The sequence below is a fragment of the Lethenteron reissneri genome, chromosome 33 (assembly GCF_015708825.2).
Source record: "Lethenteron reissneri isolate LAM-NWPU_2019-01 chromosome 33, ASM1570882v1, whole genome shotgun sequence".
Classification (NCBI taxonomy): Eukaryota; Metazoa; Chordata; class Hyperoartia; order Petromyzontiformes; family Petromyzontidae; genus Lethenteron; species Lethenteron reissneri.
Window position 1 is genome coordinate 8,459,804 of NC_083811.1, and position 17,508 is coordinate 8,477,311.

Consider the following 17,508-nt stretch of genomic DNA (forward strand, 5'->3'; position numbering starts at 1 on the left):
CCCTCTTGTGGGTCAAGGTTTACCCGACGAACATCCGCTCCCTCGGCCTTGGCTCGTGCAGCTCGACGGCGCGCATCGGGGCCATGATCGCACCGTTCGTGGCGCAGGTACGCAAGCGGAGTGGCGCTCCTTGCCCCACCCTTGTACACAGACAGCCCCAGGGCAGGGCTGGTTGCTCACGACTGGCGCTCTCGCTCGCTATAGCCGTGACTCAAGATCAGAGATTTTTCACGGTCACCTTTCATGTTTGATTATAGCAACGGTTAGGTGATGCACAAACGACAACTGAGCTTAATGCAAAATTTGTTGCCTTTTTTAGTTTTTACACTTTTGAATCGTTATTTTTGCACAGCTTGGGATTGTACATTGGCAGAGCCCAAGACAGTTTTTAGAGTCGCTCTCTGGGGTTTTATTGTTGGGTTGTTGCAGGCGTTGTTGTTGAACATGGCATCCCAAGCAACTCCCCAGCACGTAGAGTGAAATGTAAGACGTCACGCCAAACAACACGCACTGTAAATTTGTCCTGGAGTGTGTTCAATGCTAAAATCTTACTTTGGTGGGTACATAGATTAAGCAGCGGAAAATAATTAGTTTGACCACGACGCTAAATGTAAAAGCCATTTCGTACACATGAACACGTTCCTTTATGTTTTAACATCCTTTAAACAATAAAACCTGGTTAACTACACCTTGTGTGCTAGGTCAAAGTAAAACAGTATACAAAAGGCATCACTGGAACATACTCTGTGCCTTCACTCACATCATAATGTATTCGTTATCTTGCAGCTTTTACACCTGCTACCAGCAGAATCGGCAGCAACTCATGTGCCGTGATCACCACCATTAATCACAACATCTGAGATATTGAAAATAGGTGCAGTGGGTCCCCTAGGCAGTTCTGATCACGTCATTTGTATTAGGAAACAATTGCGAGTCCCGTGCCCTTATACCACATTTACATCACCACTAGAAAAGGGTGCTGGCAGGTTTCTCACGGCAACCCTACCAGGCCAACCCAAACATCAATGTGGGGCCTTGGGAGGCTCGCCTTTCGAAGAGAGAGCTGCATGCTTTGGGCTGCGCTCGGAACTGGTCACGTGTCAATGCAGAAATTGAATGCACAGCCCATGATCTCCAGGTTCATAGGTCACTTAGTCTGACTTCAGGTGCATTTTTACAAATAGTATGGCAGAAAGATTATTCAAATAATAGGGCCTAATGTAAAGCTTCATTAAACATTAGCTAATACACATTTTTATAAAGGTTGCTTCTCAAGCCTCATGTGGATAGTCGGGTTGCCAGCAGTCCCTGGTGTTCCCAGGATTATCCACATTTTGAGGTATCTGCCATCCTGAACATTCTCTAACTCTTCCTAGGATGTTAAAATAAATTTGCGTAAGCACACACCGCCCAAGACAACACATTTACATGTGGTCGTCCCCTTTTCTGGTATCGTGAGATGTTCTTTCCATGACATGTCCCAGTTTTTCTGTACCTCAGAGGTGGCAACCATAGAATACGGGGGTGGAGTGGACCAAGCGCACGAAGCCAAAAGGGGCAAAGTTTGGTGACGCACGGGCTTGTGCCGTGCTGCTAATATTAATAATAGTAACTTTATTTCACCAGGTGAGGCCCACTGAACTTTTTGCTCTTATAGTGGAACACAGCTGGGCTGCTCTTAGGCAACCAAGCCTAGCTGCCTGTGGCAATGGAAACAAAGCACTAGAAATCCTTGGCTTTTTAAAATATTACCGTGAGGTACTCTAACCGATGGGACAAAATGCTGGCAATGGAGGCAAAAGCTTATGGAAAGGTGACGCAATGAAATCTGGACACGTACATGTGATGTTTTGTCCGCGTCCACAGGTGATAAACCAGTGACGAGCTTGCTAGAGGTTTACCGTATCAACCCACCTGGCAGCCATGGGCTGCCATCACACTGATCATTTACTCAAACATTTGTATTCGTTTGTCGGAAATGGCTACGCACATGTACTTCTACGTGGTATATGCTCGTCATTTCGTTTATGTTAAACTGAATTGCGTGACGCAAAACCTTAACTATTTTTACCCTTTACATAATTAGTGCAGTCTTGGCGTGCTTGTACGAGGTGTTGCCTTGGACTGCCCTGAAATTAACCTTAACACAAATAACTGAATACAATGTTTGGAATGCTGTGACTTACTCTTTAAATTAAAAGTTAATGTCTTGTGACTATTTTGTTACCGATGAGAGTAATACCATTTTTTAAGGTAGTGCTGATAAAAAATGGCCACAATAATCAACATTTTAGATATTTTGAGTTCCGTCGATTCCTACATAAATAATATTGCACACAGTATGATGATGTGTAGCTTTTTAAATGGCAAAATTATTGTCAAGGCAAAACAACACTGAATATATACATATTTAATGGTGAAACAAATATTGAGAAATACACATGGGTTGAATAAAATGCTTCATTTTAAAATGGTAGCGGTGAATAGATAATCACAATTAGCGCTCTTGAGGTGCTTTCAGGCAGGACCGCGTGCCGTTTGGAATGATGTCCTAGGTTTCACTCCGTATATTGGGAGCTTCTTTATGAACTGAATTCCTTTTCTTGCACTGAATAATTTAGTTTCTCAAGATGCTTCCAGCATGTGGATCAAAACGTCGAACAACATGCGGTAGAACCAAGGAAGACACAATGGCGAGAACCTATACGATAGCTTGGCACGTAGTTCACGCTGATAGCCATGTAAAGAAATCAGTAGCACTAAGTGAGCCATGGATTAAATATTCACTAATGAGGTTTTGTGTCCTACAGGTGATCCTTGATATTTCTCTGCCCCTGGCTCTGTGTCTGTTCGGGAGCGTGTGCGTCATATGTTCTGTCTTGGCGTTCACCCTCCCGATTGAGACAATGGGTCGAGAAATGAAGGTACGTTCTCATTGTGAATGTTTTGTGTGTTGTTCATCATACGGGGAGCGGCATTGCAGTAGTTAGCGCACTGCACCTAGGAATCCAGCAACCTAAGAATTAGAATGGTTTAACATGTAGGCTTTCGCAACCAATATTATTCATAATCAACGTTTTTGGGTCTAATCGCGTTATTTATAAATTTGTCGTAACCCTCCACCATCCGACACGGCCAATCAGCAAAAAAGTGTCACGTTGACAAAAGAAAAATATATCACTACTTTAGCCCACCGGTGTGTTGAAGCGTGAAACCACGACATTTACAAGTACTCAAACTTTGTAAATGTCGTGGTTTCACGCTTCAACACACCGGTGGGCTAGAGCAGTGAACTATTTGTCTATTGTCAACGGGACACTTTTTTGCTGATTGGCCGTGTCGGGTGGTGGAGGGTTACGACACATGTATAAATAACGCGATCTAACCCAAAAACGTTGATTATGAATAAGAATTAGAAGAATTAGAATACTAAAAAAGTAATGTTTACTGACGTTGATTGTTAGAGAGTAGGAGAAAACTAAGTTTAAATTTACGAAAGAATACACGTGCGTTTTATCAAATATCTCTGAAGCATGTTAAAAGCTTAATGGTATATTGTGCGTGATGAAAAACAAGTGAGGAATGTATAAACTTCAACACAAATGTGAGTGAAATGTTTTGCTTGCAACAGTGCACTGTGTTTGTGCATCTTCATGGAGGCTTCTGTTTCAGTCACAGCAAACCAGCTTCGCTTAAACCGCACTTTCGTCGCGACCACTGCTGCTGGACTTCTCGCCACGGAGACATGCCGTGGACGCTGCTAAAGTCGGAATGGAAGACCTCGCACCCTCATGGTTGCAACGCAGACATTTAACACTAAAAGTGACGCGTATCCATGCGCGTCGGGTACAGTGGTATATGGTGCTCTGCACATTCGGCGGCGTTATATCCTCTCTCTAAAACGGAACGACGGAATTGGCGATGGTGCAGTATGGCTTGGACGTCTTGGGAACTGGATAAAAAATCATGATCTGCGGCTCGTGTTTGTGGACACGTAAATGCTGTTGCTGATAAGTTCAAGAAGAGTAGTACTGCCCTGTTCCTGGCAGGTTTAGCCTATGCTAACAGCCGTTGCGTATGGGCACACATGGGATATTAAATTTACGTTCGTGGAAGGTTTTTTTTATTGCACGCTTGGTCGCCAGCACTTGCCTTTAAACTATTAACCTGGCAATGATCCATGAGCATAGTTATGCTGTGTTTTCACAAAGCGAGTTGAGCCAGCCTGGTTTGTAATTGGGAATGTGGCCTTGGCCCAGATCACCACAACTGCCTTAAGGGCCATCCGTTTAGTACGTATGCATGGAGGGGGGTTAACCCAAATGTGTACGCTTGCGTATGGGGGGTCTACTGACAATGTACGTACGTATAGGAAACGGGGGGGAGAGGGGGGTGAAGCCTCGATAATAATTTGTCTACGTTGGCCTTAAGGTGAGTTAGATAGTCCAGCGGTGGATTATCTGTTTGCTTCGACACGTTAATATTATTAATCCTTGATCGTTTCTGCGTGGATTAAATATCGGGGGGTTCTATAGGATTCGGGGGAAGGGGGGTGTGTCAAGCGTACTTACGCAGGTGGGGGGAGGTGTAACAAGTATTCGTGCGTACAGGGAGGGAGGGTGGGGTCAAATTTTGACAGATTTTTGCGTACGTACTAAATGGATGGCCCTTTATGACGGTGCTGACTTGTCACCAAACCGTCTGCTTCACCAAATTGCATTACCAAGCCCCATTTGAAGTGTGACACGATTTTTTCCCAGGTCATCCTCAGAACAAGCTCCAATGCCACAGGATCAATGTAGAAACAGGATGTTTAACCAATGGTGTTCCTCATCGAGGACCCACGCTGCCACAGAGTTTGTTGCATGACAGTCACATGTCTATACTCTTTGGTTCTTTCAGTAAAGTCACGTAGGTAGAAAATAAAATAAATCACGACATTTCGGGCGCAACACAAACGGACGCTTGTGTTGCGCCCGAAATGTCGTGATTTATTTTATTTTCTACCTACGTGACTTTACCGAAAGAACCAAAGAGTATGGATTCCTTTAGTCGCGGAAGCTTAAAATCAATCACATTTCTATTTTAATCGTCAATGCCAGAATTTATGACAGTTAGAATGAAAACCAAAATGTCATCTTTTTTTTGTGTGTGTAGACATTGGTGACCGAATTCAGACCGACAGTTCAGGACACTTGAGAAATGGCTTTCATCTTGGATGGCTGAAACCTGGATGCAAACCCAGCTTCTCAGCAGTGCTGGCTGAACAATTTTGCCTCAGTCACCTGGCTACCTATAGGGCTTTAATTAACAAAAAAATGTTGCCCAATTTAAGTATACTTTAAAGCTTGTTCGTAAAGCAAATTTATTTTGTGATGACTGCTTCCCTCCTGCTGTGGAGAAACGGGATGGGGGGGGGCATGGTGTGGTGGAGATGTAACCCGTGGAGCCAGCCATCTCAAAACGCTTTGGCACGCAAGAGTTGTCGTTATGAGGACCCTGGGACTCTCCGATTATTTAAGTAATTGCTTTCTATCAATTATTGGTTCTATTACTCGACTAATGGGATAGCAAATCGGGAAAATGAAAGCCTCACCTTTGTTTGCATACTTGTCGTTGGACGAGTGGTGATGGGCGTGGCTTGAAGGGGGTTTCCTGCCTTCGGAATGCAGGATATCTGTGGGCGCAATTTTTAAGGGGGCCAGAGTAATTTATTACAAAGATAGTAATGGATTCAAATGTTTAGTTTAATTTACTTAATTGACTAATCATTGCAGCTCTAGTTACACGCATTGGAACAATTCATTACTTTTTTTCTGAGTTTTATTATTTAAAGTTGTTAATTCACTAAAGTAAATGTATTCATTATTTAAGATGAAACATATCCCCATAGTTATGCACTGAACAAATGGAATTTACATAAACAATTATTCTAATGCATGTATATGCACAATTGTTACTTAACAGTGGGTTATTGTACCCTTTCATGATGGTAAAATTTGGATGGTTCCTTTCCTCGTATGTATGTATGTTGAACTTTTGAATTTACGTAGCCAACCGAGCTAATCGGAGGTGCGGAGAGTGACAGCAGTACATTAATTGAAACATTTACACGATATTCTTTGGGTCTTTCGGTAAAAAAAAGAAAATAACAAAAACTACGACGTTTCGATCGCAACAAAAGCATTCGTCATCAGGAAGAGGGGGTTAGCTTCTAAAGGCAAACTGTTTGTAAAGGTTTGAAATGGGCGTAGCCCAAATGTAAGTAGCCAATGATAATGTAAGTGGTGGGCAGCAACCGCGACGGTGGTGGGTTTTCCACCAATCAAAGGGCTGCCAAGTAAAAATTTGCATGTTAACATCGCCACCTCAGGGCGCTGGCCGTGGAGGCCACTCAACGATCTTGCATCTTCCTGTGGACGACCGCTTGTGTTGCGATCGAAACGTCGTAGTTTGTTATTTTCTTTGAACCTATCTACGTGACTTTACCGAAAGACCCAAAAAATATGAATTCCTGCAGTCACGCAAGCTTTAAGTCAAGAATTGACATCATAATTATACTGGGCATTGGTGAGAGGATGACAATCGAGTATATATTTTTTTATAAAATACTTGTGTGGATGTCTCATGAGCTAATTTCCAGAGCCACTCCTACTAGTATGAGGGATTTACAATAAACCCCACACAATGAATAATGTACACGTACAGCACTTTTGAAAAGTAATCATACGTAGAGCCACAAGCACACCGCATGCGCCTGATACGATGGTTGGCAATCTTGCAACGGTCTCCTCCGGGAAGGGCGTCGTGGTGGTTTGGTCCCCAGGACCTGGAGTGGAGAAACAACGCGCGAGTGAACGAGTTACATGTGCAGCCATTTCGTAACTCCACAATCCACGACTGGCTTTCCCCAAGCCAGGCGGATTGTTTGATGATTCTTCACCAAGCTGGCCAGTGCGGGTTGGTGAAGGAAAGGTAGCATGGATTTAGAAGTTGTAGATAGTACGATGCAACAGTTTTTTTTATGCACTACCCCCTCTTGCCAGACACCATGTCGTGCCGCAATCCCTGTGACAAACTCAATCAGCCGCCCAGGAACTTTCCAGGCCCATCGGGCATCCTAGTGATTTGGACAAAGGTCAATTCATACCAGTTTCAATAATAGAAAGGCCTTTGTAAATTTACTGCTGGATGAAAGCCCCCCCCCCCCCCCCCGCCATGCTGTGTTTGATATGGTAGTTGTTTGACTTCACAGGTTCAAATTTGACTCGACAAATGATGGTAGCCATGGCTGAAAATTGAGCCATTGTTGTCCGGTTCACAGCGCAGTGTGAACCAAAACTGACCAATGTTACGTACTTTTTAATAATAATAATAAACTCACTTAATTATTTTTTTAAACGGTTTTATTCACAACTTCGTTTAACTCACCCTCGAGAAGTACGTGAATGATGCGGCGCCTGCTCCCACATCAACGCTTACTTGAAATAATTGGTTATTTTATAAATTAATCTTCAATGTACTACTTTTTTTGGTGTGGAGTGATGGTGCCCGTAACTCGTTCACACGGAGCAGGCGCGCCTGAGACACGCGGTACCTGCCAATTAACTAATGAATTGATGTCGATTTTGATACAGGCATGCATTGTCTCCTGGATCTGAGTACGTGTGCAAAATTTGTAATTGATTGGACAACATGAAATAGACTAACTTTCCATTACAAGATTTGACCACGACAAACAGGAGTGAAGTTAAATAAAACCGTTGAAAAATAATATTGCCGTGTGTTTTTTTATGCCGGCACCATATCTCTGAGCGTGGAGATGATATCTACTGCATTTGTACCACGTATTGGTAACGTAATTCCAAATACTGTAGTTGAGGATACGCATTTTGACCCACCATTAGAATAGAATGAAATTGTAGCATCTTGAAATATGTCTTGATCAACTAAAATGCGCACTTGGGAGCCGCTTGAAGAGAATGCTTTTTTTATCAGCTTTATCAGTCATTCTAAAAATGGGTGCATGCAGAGGAGGTTGTTTTATCATCATCGATGACCTAAGAAATTTGCACAATATACGTTTGTTTAAAAATAATGTACATAGAGCCAGCTGTGTAATTTGTGAAGTTTATTAACAGGAGTGTGTTTCAATTAGTCTTTGTTAAATGGGTTGTAAAATAGCATTAATCGGTGTTGGTGTCATGTGAAGCAGATGAAATGTTAATTAACTTGCGTTCACCACACTTAACTTATGTGTGTTTTTGTTGTTGTAAAAGTTATATTTCCTACTGTCGGGCGTTTGCACACGATTTACCTTTCATATGTTTCTAATTGTCAGAATTCTGAAGTGCCTTTTGTCTGAAAGAACTGAATAATCACTATTCGATGTAAAGCTTGTATGACTGCAGGGATTCCTATTCTTGGATCTTTCGGTAAAGTCACGTAGAAGGGAAATAATACAATAATAAAATTCTCACGACGTTTCGGCCACAACACAAGCAGCCGTCCTCAGGTGAACAGAGCTGTCGGGAAGACAGCGTCCTAATGAGCGTCCTCATTAGGACGCTGTCTTTCCCACAGCTCATTAGGATGCTGTCTTTCTGACAGCTCTGTTCTTCACCTGAGGACAGCTGCTTGTGTTGTGGCCGAAACGTCGTGAGAATTATAAAATGTTTTATTTTTATTATTTTATTATTTCCCTTCGACGTGAACTTACCGAAAGATCCAAGAATATGAATAATCACTATCAAAGTCATAAACCAATGTTTGTGAAAAGTGTACACGTTGACCACATTTGTGTAAAAGAAGCTCCTTCGGAGGTTACATTTTTTAGATTTATTTCACGATAACGTATTTACAAGGTACTCGAGCCCAATAACTCCTCGAACTTTAAACTCTTGCATGGAAAAAAAATACAAATTAACGTTTTATTCGGTGGTTACTCGTCATAGACACGGATATGAGTAATGGAGGGATGATAGGGGTGGCAGAAAGGTCATAGGTTATACATTCCGGTCATCCATGCAAATTGAACTGTCTTAATTTCCGTCATTCACGAGTTAACGTGACCACCACGTTATTTATTACAATTTTAAGATGACGGGGAAGTAAATGTAGACATGTACTATTATGCTGTTAATTACATTTAACAAGCTTTACCATTATATCATAATTTCTTCTAAACCTTTCTCATTTTGAAAATATTGTAATTTTTGAATAGGAATGTGTCCATTTTTATCAGCATTACATAACGTCTAGATCACAAGCACTAATGAAGAATATCTAGTCTTATGCTGTGAGATCACTCCCACCAACAAACACTTCCATGTCTGCTTCGAATGTTTACTTATTGTAAATGTGAAGTGTGTATGCGTGTGAGACTCTTAAACGTGTCGTTACAGAATGGAATCAACAAATTGCTGTTAATTTACGTTTGTGCTATTTTGAGTGTTTCATCATTTGCACACGTGGATGTCAAATGTTCGGACTTGCAAAAAGTAAATAAAATCATTGTGATGGAACATCCCAAGTTACTTTTGAATTTTGTTCCTCGTGCGGACACTTTATCATCACCGATAAAAAAAAAATATGTCTAACGCATTGCTACTGTGCTGCATTGAATGCGTGTTTGTTTATGGATACCCAGAGTTTGCTTTTATTGATCTCATTAAACGTGCACGCATGAGATTCTATTCTGAGTGCCTTTCGCGTACTTCGGCCCGCTTCGTGACGTACTGCGTGCGAGTCAGTGGGCGGTGTGCGTGCGTGTGCGCGTGCTTCGGTGTACGACATCGGAAGGCGAGGCATCGTTATAAGGGCAAGGAGGGGAAAGGCTAGCCATAGTAAGCTCTGCATTCGGCGCCTCAGCTCACAATCCTCAACACGTCCACGGCTGCTGCTGCTTCGAGTCTTGAGGAGCCGCAACAAGAATGCAGAGATTTATTTTGGGTGGAAGCCTTATTTGCTTGTGGTTAATTTCATTTCCACTTGAATCGCGCTCGGCAAACATAGGTAAGCTATGTGCAATGGTTTACTTTTATATGGGTTTTTTAAATTTTCGTACAGGTATTTTTTTATGCTTTAAATTGAGTGACAATTTTGATGTTAACTTTACCAAATAAAAATAACCTTTGAATTAATATCGCAATGCTTGTTTTGAGTACAGGTATAACAAATGTAAATACTTTATCACATGTTTAATGTGTACTCTTCTCAAGTTCATTTCAAGTCCTGTAAAACAAAATTAATCTGCTCTTGACACCAATAGTTTGGTTGTGTGGTTTTTAGTGTGCATTTTTTTAACCATGAATCTCGGGTCCAAAGCTAATTCATCCAAAAGAAAGCTGCTGTTTTCTAAAACATTGAACTTGAGCCGTGTGTTTTTATGATACAGCAGCTTCAGTAAATAGTTGATTTTGAGCAGGAATATGTAACATAAAGAGGCTCCCTCGATTTGAAGTTTGCTGTGTTGTTGAGGGCAAATCTGGTTTTAGGATTTTATTGTATTATGCCATTGGGGTGTTAATTATCAATTTGTGAGCCGTTTCACAAACTGTATGAATGCAAAAAACATCGTATCACTGTTCATAATAGTGGATGATCGCATACTTCTGTCAAACACATTTTTTTTTTGTAAACTAGTGACCGAATTTCCACATTCCGCGTGTGTCTTTTGCGCCCACAGACCCATGCTCTGTGGCACACTACGTCAAAACCAACACGACATGGAGGAAGAACACAGACTACAACATTATTCCCAACACCACCACCGCACCGTTCAACAACGACAACACCCTTAACAGCGAGTGGATACGCTACGTGTACGGGGCGGGCGTCCAACTGATCCAATCCTTCCCGGGATTGTTTCGCTGTGGCACTCGGCGACCCGTGTGGCTGACGGGCACTCCGCCGACCGTCATCAACACCACAGACGAGGTGCAGGCGTGCGTGCCCTCCTACAACGTGGCCACTGCCACTCCAGACTGCGACACGCAGCTGTACGTCTCCATCCGCCTCTGCCAAATTCCCAACACGGCCGAAACCTTTTACGTCTACAAGCTTCCCACCACGCCTCTGGACGCAGCCTACTGCACAGGTAAGCTTCGTCGTGGTTGTTCTTTGTTCGAACCTAACAAAGATCATCTTTTCCGCCTCGTAAAAATGTTATCGTGCTCAATATCCCATGTCATGAGATCCATTCGGATCTCTGGCAAATCAGTGCCACGCTCCGTGTTAGATAATTGGTTGTTGAAGCAAACATCGAAGAGCTACTTCTGAGATCCCTTGAAGTGATCTGTTGCGTTTTGTGTCTTCTACGCAATTTTTTAATGTTCAGTACTCTGCCAGTTCGTTTTTTTTGCAGTAATTCTATCGGAAGCATCACTGCTAAAGAAATTGTTTCCATAAAAGTACATTGGCTCCATCCCGGGTGTTGCATATTAAAATAAAGCCAGATAATTGTATTTTTTCCTTGCAAGGGGTTCATTGTAAGTCCTGACTGAATTATATACAGTGCACAATTGAAATTTATCTTTATTTTTGAGGGCAGTGCCATAGATGTTTTTTTTCATGGCTTCTACACCTTGTATCAAGACAGCTCCAGTGTCAAATTAAAAAAATTGGGTGTGGTCCTTGCCTGTCCATTGTACTGCATGTGTTTCAGCTCTAATACGAGCTCTGAAACATAACAAACAGTAGTTTCTGCTAAAACTTTGTATAATATAATTGCTATTAGTGTTTGGCATGGCTTTACGTGTATATGTGTCTGTCAAATGCTAGTGTTCATCAATTCGACCTCCAGACTTCCGTTTGAGATATTTGGCCAATTTCAGCCAAATAACCCGGAGATAACCCATCATGTGCATAACACTCGCAACCTTGCTCACACGTATTCAAGATCCATTTTCTAAGCCAACTTGCAGAAATGGTGTTACGTGCCAACTATTATTTGCCTCATTAAAAACTTGAATTTAATTACTCCCCCCACCCCGGAGATAATAGGCGGTATGCTCACATCCAACAACAATGTAATGGGGAGGAACACATTCTTGGTGCGAACATTGCGTGATTAGCCCCAGGCTGTTTGTGGTTTACAGGGGGTACTTATTCAGGAGTCTGGGACAAATAATATATATGGATTTTTTTTATTTCAAATGTCAAATATACATTCGTACTGCAATGTTAGGCTGTTGTTTATATTACACACCCTTTAACATCATGGGAGGGTTAAAATTGTCAATGAACCATTTGCGTTGGGTATTTTTGCTGGAGTAAGTAAAGGATTTAATGTAACGCTTCGTAATACAGGGTGAGGCGTAACTGTGTGTCTGTTGTTTTGCACGCACAGAGGGCGACAGAAACGAGTGCTTGGAGAAAACCGATTGCGACCTCCTCACGTCCACGTGCGTGGACATCGTTTACAACACGCTCAACAACTCCGGATTTTACTGCCAGTGCAAGCCTGGGTTTGCCAAAAATCCAACAACAGGAAAATGTGAAGGTCAGCAAAATGCCATGAGCAGATATCCCAGAGCTACTTTACAAGATCACTTTTAAGTAACCTCTTATAACCTCGTATGCACGCGTTCCCGCATGCCTTGATACAGAGATAAGTTCGTTAATATCAGTGAAACTAATGTTACTCTTAATTCTGTGAGCTAGAATCTAGCCAAGTCAAGTGACGAAAAAAACAATTTTAATGCAATTTATTGTTTTTGTTTCGCCCTTGGTCACAGGACTGAGACCATAAACCTGCTCCACTTGATAACCCATTGTTCCATTTAACCAGCCGTGTTCTGATTTGAGTGTAGCTTCAATGCATTTCAATAAGGTTTTGTATATTTTTTAAAGCAGGCTCTGTTGAAGAATTAGTTGGTATTCAGTGCAGCATTGTTGTTTTTTCTTTTTCAGATGTCAACGAGTGTCTCTCACCGCAGCAGTGCCAATTGTCGGCGCATTGCGTCAACACCTATGGGTCTTTCACATGTGCTTGTAATGCAGGCTTCACAGGCAATGGATACAACTGCCAAGGTAGGCACTGCACAAGTAGCCTGTTTTATGAGTTTGTGTCGGTAGAAATTTAGAGTAAAAGACATTACTCATAACGAAAGCACTTCCTTTTTAACATGGCACGGTTTGTGCCTATGCTGTTCATACAATAATAAAGTCGGCCGAGCAGTGGCCCGGTGATTGGCATACTGCGCGATGAAACTGGTGACATTAGTATGTCATTTATGAACAGCTCTGGCAGCCAACACGAATTTTTTTTTATTTTAGCAGGTAAGGTCCACTGAGCTATATAGCTCTTTTTCAGAAGTGACTTGGTCACAAATTATAGCTCAATGAAGTGGATCATCGTGTGGATTGTTTTTATAGCAGCTAAATACTCGAAACGCATTTAAAAATGTGGAGGGGAAAAACCAGAGGACCCGGTGAAAAATACAATCGACCACAGGGAGAATGTGCAAACTCTACATATACAGGTGCCATGGTCGGGATCGAACCTACGGCCTCCTGTATACCAGGCGAGGCAGTTCACATCTCCTAGCCACCGTGGTGTCCGCGACGTGGGTAGGCATTCATACGGCAGTGGATCTACAACAGGCTATATATTACAATTGTAACTTTTATGTACGTGAAATTTGTAAAAGTTATCATTATTCAGCATATATGCATATATATATATATTACCTATCTGCATATGCAATTCTACCTGCATAGCTAATGAAGCTCACTCTTTGCCGTAATCTTAAAATATCAGACGTCTGTATAAGCTACTGTGACATTCACTGTTGTAAAAACCAGCGTCGCTAATTCCAAACCATCACTTATGTGACAGCAGCCAAAGGGCTGCAAATACACGGGAGTGACATTGAGAAGGGTAGACGGGCGGGGTGGCACACAATGTGTCCGGCAGCACTTCTCCACTCACTGAGCACAGCTACACATAGAGAGCTTAGGATCCGGCCTAAGCTCTGACCGTTAATCGAAGCCCTTCTAAAAACATTTTTTTTTTTACCAGGTAAAGCCCACTGAGCTGTATAGCTCTTTTTCAACTTGGAAATAAATTATAGCTCAACGAAGTGGTTTATCACGTGGAAATTTATAGCAGCTGATTACTCAACGCAGGTTTCTAAATGTGGAGTGGAAAACTTGAGGACCTGGAGAAAAATTCATGGGGAGAACGTGCAATTCATGGGGAGAACGTGCAATATTCCAAATTTATAGGCGTCAGGCTCGGGATCGAATCCACTACCTCCTGTATACCAAGCGAGGTAGTTAATATCTTTCCACTGCGGCACCCCCCCCCCCTCTGCACTACCGACAGACATCAACGAGTGCTTGAACAGAAATGGAAACTGTAGCGACATCTGCGTGAATGATCAGGGCGGCTACCACTGCGCCTGCCCGGTTGGGTACACGCTGGACCCCATCAATCATGCGTCCTGCTTTGGTAAGCGAAGCCCTGCGGCAGGGACCCCCAAATCTGACTTGGTGACGCAAAGTCGACCTTGACTTTATGTTTCCTCTACACGTTTCAAAAACATAATTTTTTTTTATGAGCAGAGCAGGTACCTGGTATGGTTGCCGTCTGTCCATGTTTTTTCCAGGATCCGTAGTCATCTTTTTGAAGTAGTCTTACTGCAGAACCAACCTGCAAGTTTTCCGGGACAAGTGAATGTTTTGTCAAGACAATGCATTGGCATGGTGTTTTCCCATCTTCTGGTTTTGTGAGCTATCATTCAATGCCGAGATATGTCTTGAATTTTTTTGTACCTTAAAAGTGGCAACCATCGTACCAGGTAATACGTGTATTTGCCAACGCGCGTGGGGAACAAATGTCGATTGATTAACGTTGAATGCGGGACCCATGAAATGGAAAAGGTCTGGCTTATGTTGTATGCTCATTACACAAGGCTCGGTGAAAACGCATTTCCAGTCAAGCTTGCTTCCACCATCTGTTCTGTGTTACAGTAAAATGTGATGCTGTGTATAGCTGGTGATGAAAAAAGTTAAGAATTGTGTTCGCTCAAATGGGTGTATTTGTGCATGTATCTTGTGTATGTGTTTATATACCTAATTATGTATGCAAGCAGGCTCGGAAGTTATGTATTGTAATTGTTTTTGGTTAAAACTGGTCGAACTCCCTTGCGAACTGAGTGGTATCAACTCACCCCAAACTACCTTCTGGATCTGGACTTGTGTACCGTAATGTCCAGTACCGTATATCAATAGAATCAAAAGTAAGCGGCTACTTATGCATAATACGGGTTTTGCTGCAAATGTGTTTCCATCACGATCATAATCACTATTAATATTCTCAATTATTTATTCCTCCTACTAAAGACATAAACGAGTGCATGGTGAACAAAGCGAACTGCTCGCAGAACTGTCAGAATACAGAGGGCAGCTTCGCCTGCACCTGCTGGTCGGGCTACACCATGAACACCACCACCAAGACGTGTGTCGGTAAGCAGTCCTTCCAACGCGCTCCGAGCCGCCCCACAGTTTCCACAAAACGCAAACGTCTCACCCGCACCCATGAACGCATCCGTCTTTTAAGATCCTCGCCCCTCTCCATCTCTCCTGTCTTATCTCATTGTACCTCTCGACACATACACACACTCTGCTCCAGCAACAAAAGCTTTCTGCTGAGGCCCTCGGTCAACCTTCAGTCAGTGGGACATCGCTCATTCTCCTCTGCTGCTCCCACATTCTGGAACTCCTTTAGCCATCAGTGCTGTTAATTTCCCCTTGAAGTCCAGGATCACAACCTTTTTCCATTCTGCCTTTGATGGACTGCCCCTCTCTGAAACAAGTATACCCACTGTTTCTGTACAGCAGTACAGAAGTAGTCGCATTCAGATGCTATATCAATTCAAATTGTATGATATTCTGTTATTTGTTGCAGAGAGCAAAATTGTTCATGGACAAAAGGGCTTACATTGTGAACCATCGCTTTTGTGACTTAGGAAAATGATTTCATTCTCAGTAAAGTTGCTTGGGTCAACACTTGGGTTTGTTTCAATCAAAACTAGTTTTCAGTATTTCTTGTTGATGTCTGTGTGTTTGTGTTTATCTTAGACATAAATGAATGCCTAAACAATCCATGTGGAAGTAGTGGATCATGCTCGAACATTGATGGATCTTACGTCTGCAACTGCTTAAGAGGCTTTCAGCTGAACTCTGCAAGGATCTGTGAAAGTATGACATACAACATGTATACATAACACTCTTCTGAATTCTAATCGAATCCGCTGTGTCCTTAACCACGTATAAAATGAGTAATTCGAATTGCAACCGACTGTTTACAATTGAAACATGCGTTGCTGAATTTCCGATTATTTTGTGCCGTCATAAATGTACATGAACCATTACGCATGCTTGACAAAGTAACCAAAGCACTCAACAATGCAGCAATGTGTAACTTCAACATAATTATCAACATATACCATATATCGGTGAAAATAAATTAACTTGACTGTCATTATAACAGAGAATACATGAACAAAGATTTACGCTCCGTTTGTTTTTCAGACATTAATGAATGTTTGACGAGTGCCTGTGGCCCCAACGCAATCTGCACTGACCTCATCGGGTCATTCACCTGCCAGTGCCAACCCGGATACTCCTCAAATGGAACAATGTGCCTCGGTAAGATCACCGTCAGCCCACAATCCACTTGTGCTTTCCGTAACATTTGAATACAATTCAACTTTGACTTAACGGGGGGGGGGGGGGGGGGGTGCTTCACTCTCTGCTCGTAAAACAGATTTACGGTTGTTGAGCATGCAACGTTTGATGCTTTTTACTGCATTCATTACGCCTTGTAGACATCAACGAGTGCGCCAACACTGCCAGTCCCATGTGCCCCATCGGAACGTGCGAAAACCTCCCCGGATCTTATCGCTGCAACTGCCCCTCCGGTTACACCGCAGCCAACAACACCTGCAGAGGTTGGTGATGGAGCCCCTTTTTTATTTTATTGACATTCACGTCTGCAGACACCAACAGTGGCTGAATATATGAATAGGGTTTTTCCCCTTTTCTCTGGCAACAAAACTGACACCTTTTGCCAGAGAAAATGGGAAAAACCCGATTAGTATATTTTGGTACTGGCAAAGGAGGCCTCATGAAGTGGCTGAGTAGTTTTTAAATGTAAATGTGTGATTTTTTTTCAGCCATGTGCTCTTCTCACTGTGACATTAGGTAGTTGTAGGTATCACTATTCTTTGTTTTCGAATTCCTCATGAGGTGTCGGGAATCTTGGGAATGACGTTTGATCGCTCGTCTGTGGGTTCACTCGTTTGGCCAGGAAGGACCTCACGCATTTTTTTTTTGCTCACATTTCATGTTGCTTTGGTTGCAGATGTGAACGAGTGCCTGATATCCGCCTGTGGATCCAACTCGATCTGCCAAAACACTCCTGGCTCCTACACCTGTCTGTGCAACAATGGCTTCACGAGCGTATCGGGCGTCTGCCAAGGTGAGGAGGCCACGTAACGC

At 42.5% G+C, this 17,508-nt stretch overlaps 2 protein-coding genes across 8 annotated transcripts in view; both read left to right on the top strand.

Moving 5' to 3' along the window:
* SVOPL (SVOP like) overlaps positions 1 to 4,519 on the top strand; it is a 61,021-nt gene extending 56,502 nt beyond the window's left edge. For 4 of the 7 annotated variants that reach the window (XM_061564506.1, XM_061564507.1, XM_061564504.1 and 1 more), the window contains exons 14-16: positions 18 to 107; positions 2,811 to 2,924; positions 3,679 to 4,519. In XM_061564506.1, the coding sequence (XP_061420490.1) occupies positions 18 to 107; positions 2,811 to 2,924; positions 3,679 to 3,696 (222 nt within the window). In that variant the 3' untranslated portion in view covers positions 3,697 to 4,519. Of the gene's footprint in view, positions 1 to 17; positions 108 to 2,810; positions 2,991 to 3,678 lie in introns of those variants that run through there. The other 3 variants (XM_061564501.1, XM_061564502.1, XM_061564500.1) reach the window with 1 other exon arrangement.
* Positions 4,520 to 9,860: 5,341 nt separating this feature from the next.
* Positions 9,861 to 17,508, top strand: part of LOC133350305 (uncharacterized) — a 34,510-nt gene continuing 26,862 nt past the window's right edge. The window contains exons 1-10 of the mRNA XM_061564508.1: positions 9,861 to 10,014; positions 10,688 to 11,098; positions 12,350 to 12,502; positions 12,913 to 13,032; positions 14,330 to 14,455; positions 15,349 to 15,471; positions 16,087 to 16,206; positions 16,540 to 16,656; positions 16,836 to 16,958; positions 17,372 to 17,488. Coding sequence (XP_061420492.1) covers positions 9,933 to 10,014; positions 10,688 to 11,098; positions 12,350 to 12,502; positions 12,913 to 13,032; positions 14,330 to 14,455; positions 15,349 to 15,471; positions 16,087 to 16,206; positions 16,540 to 16,656; positions 16,836 to 16,958; positions 17,372 to 17,488 — 1,492 coding nt within the window. The 5' untranslated portion in view covers positions 9,861 to 9,932. The remainder of the gene's footprint in view (positions 10,015 to 10,687; positions 11,099 to 12,349; positions 12,503 to 12,912; positions 13,033 to 14,329; positions 14,456 to 15,348; positions 15,472 to 16,086; positions 16,207 to 16,539; positions 16,657 to 16,835; positions 16,959 to 17,371; positions 17,489 to 17,508) is intronic.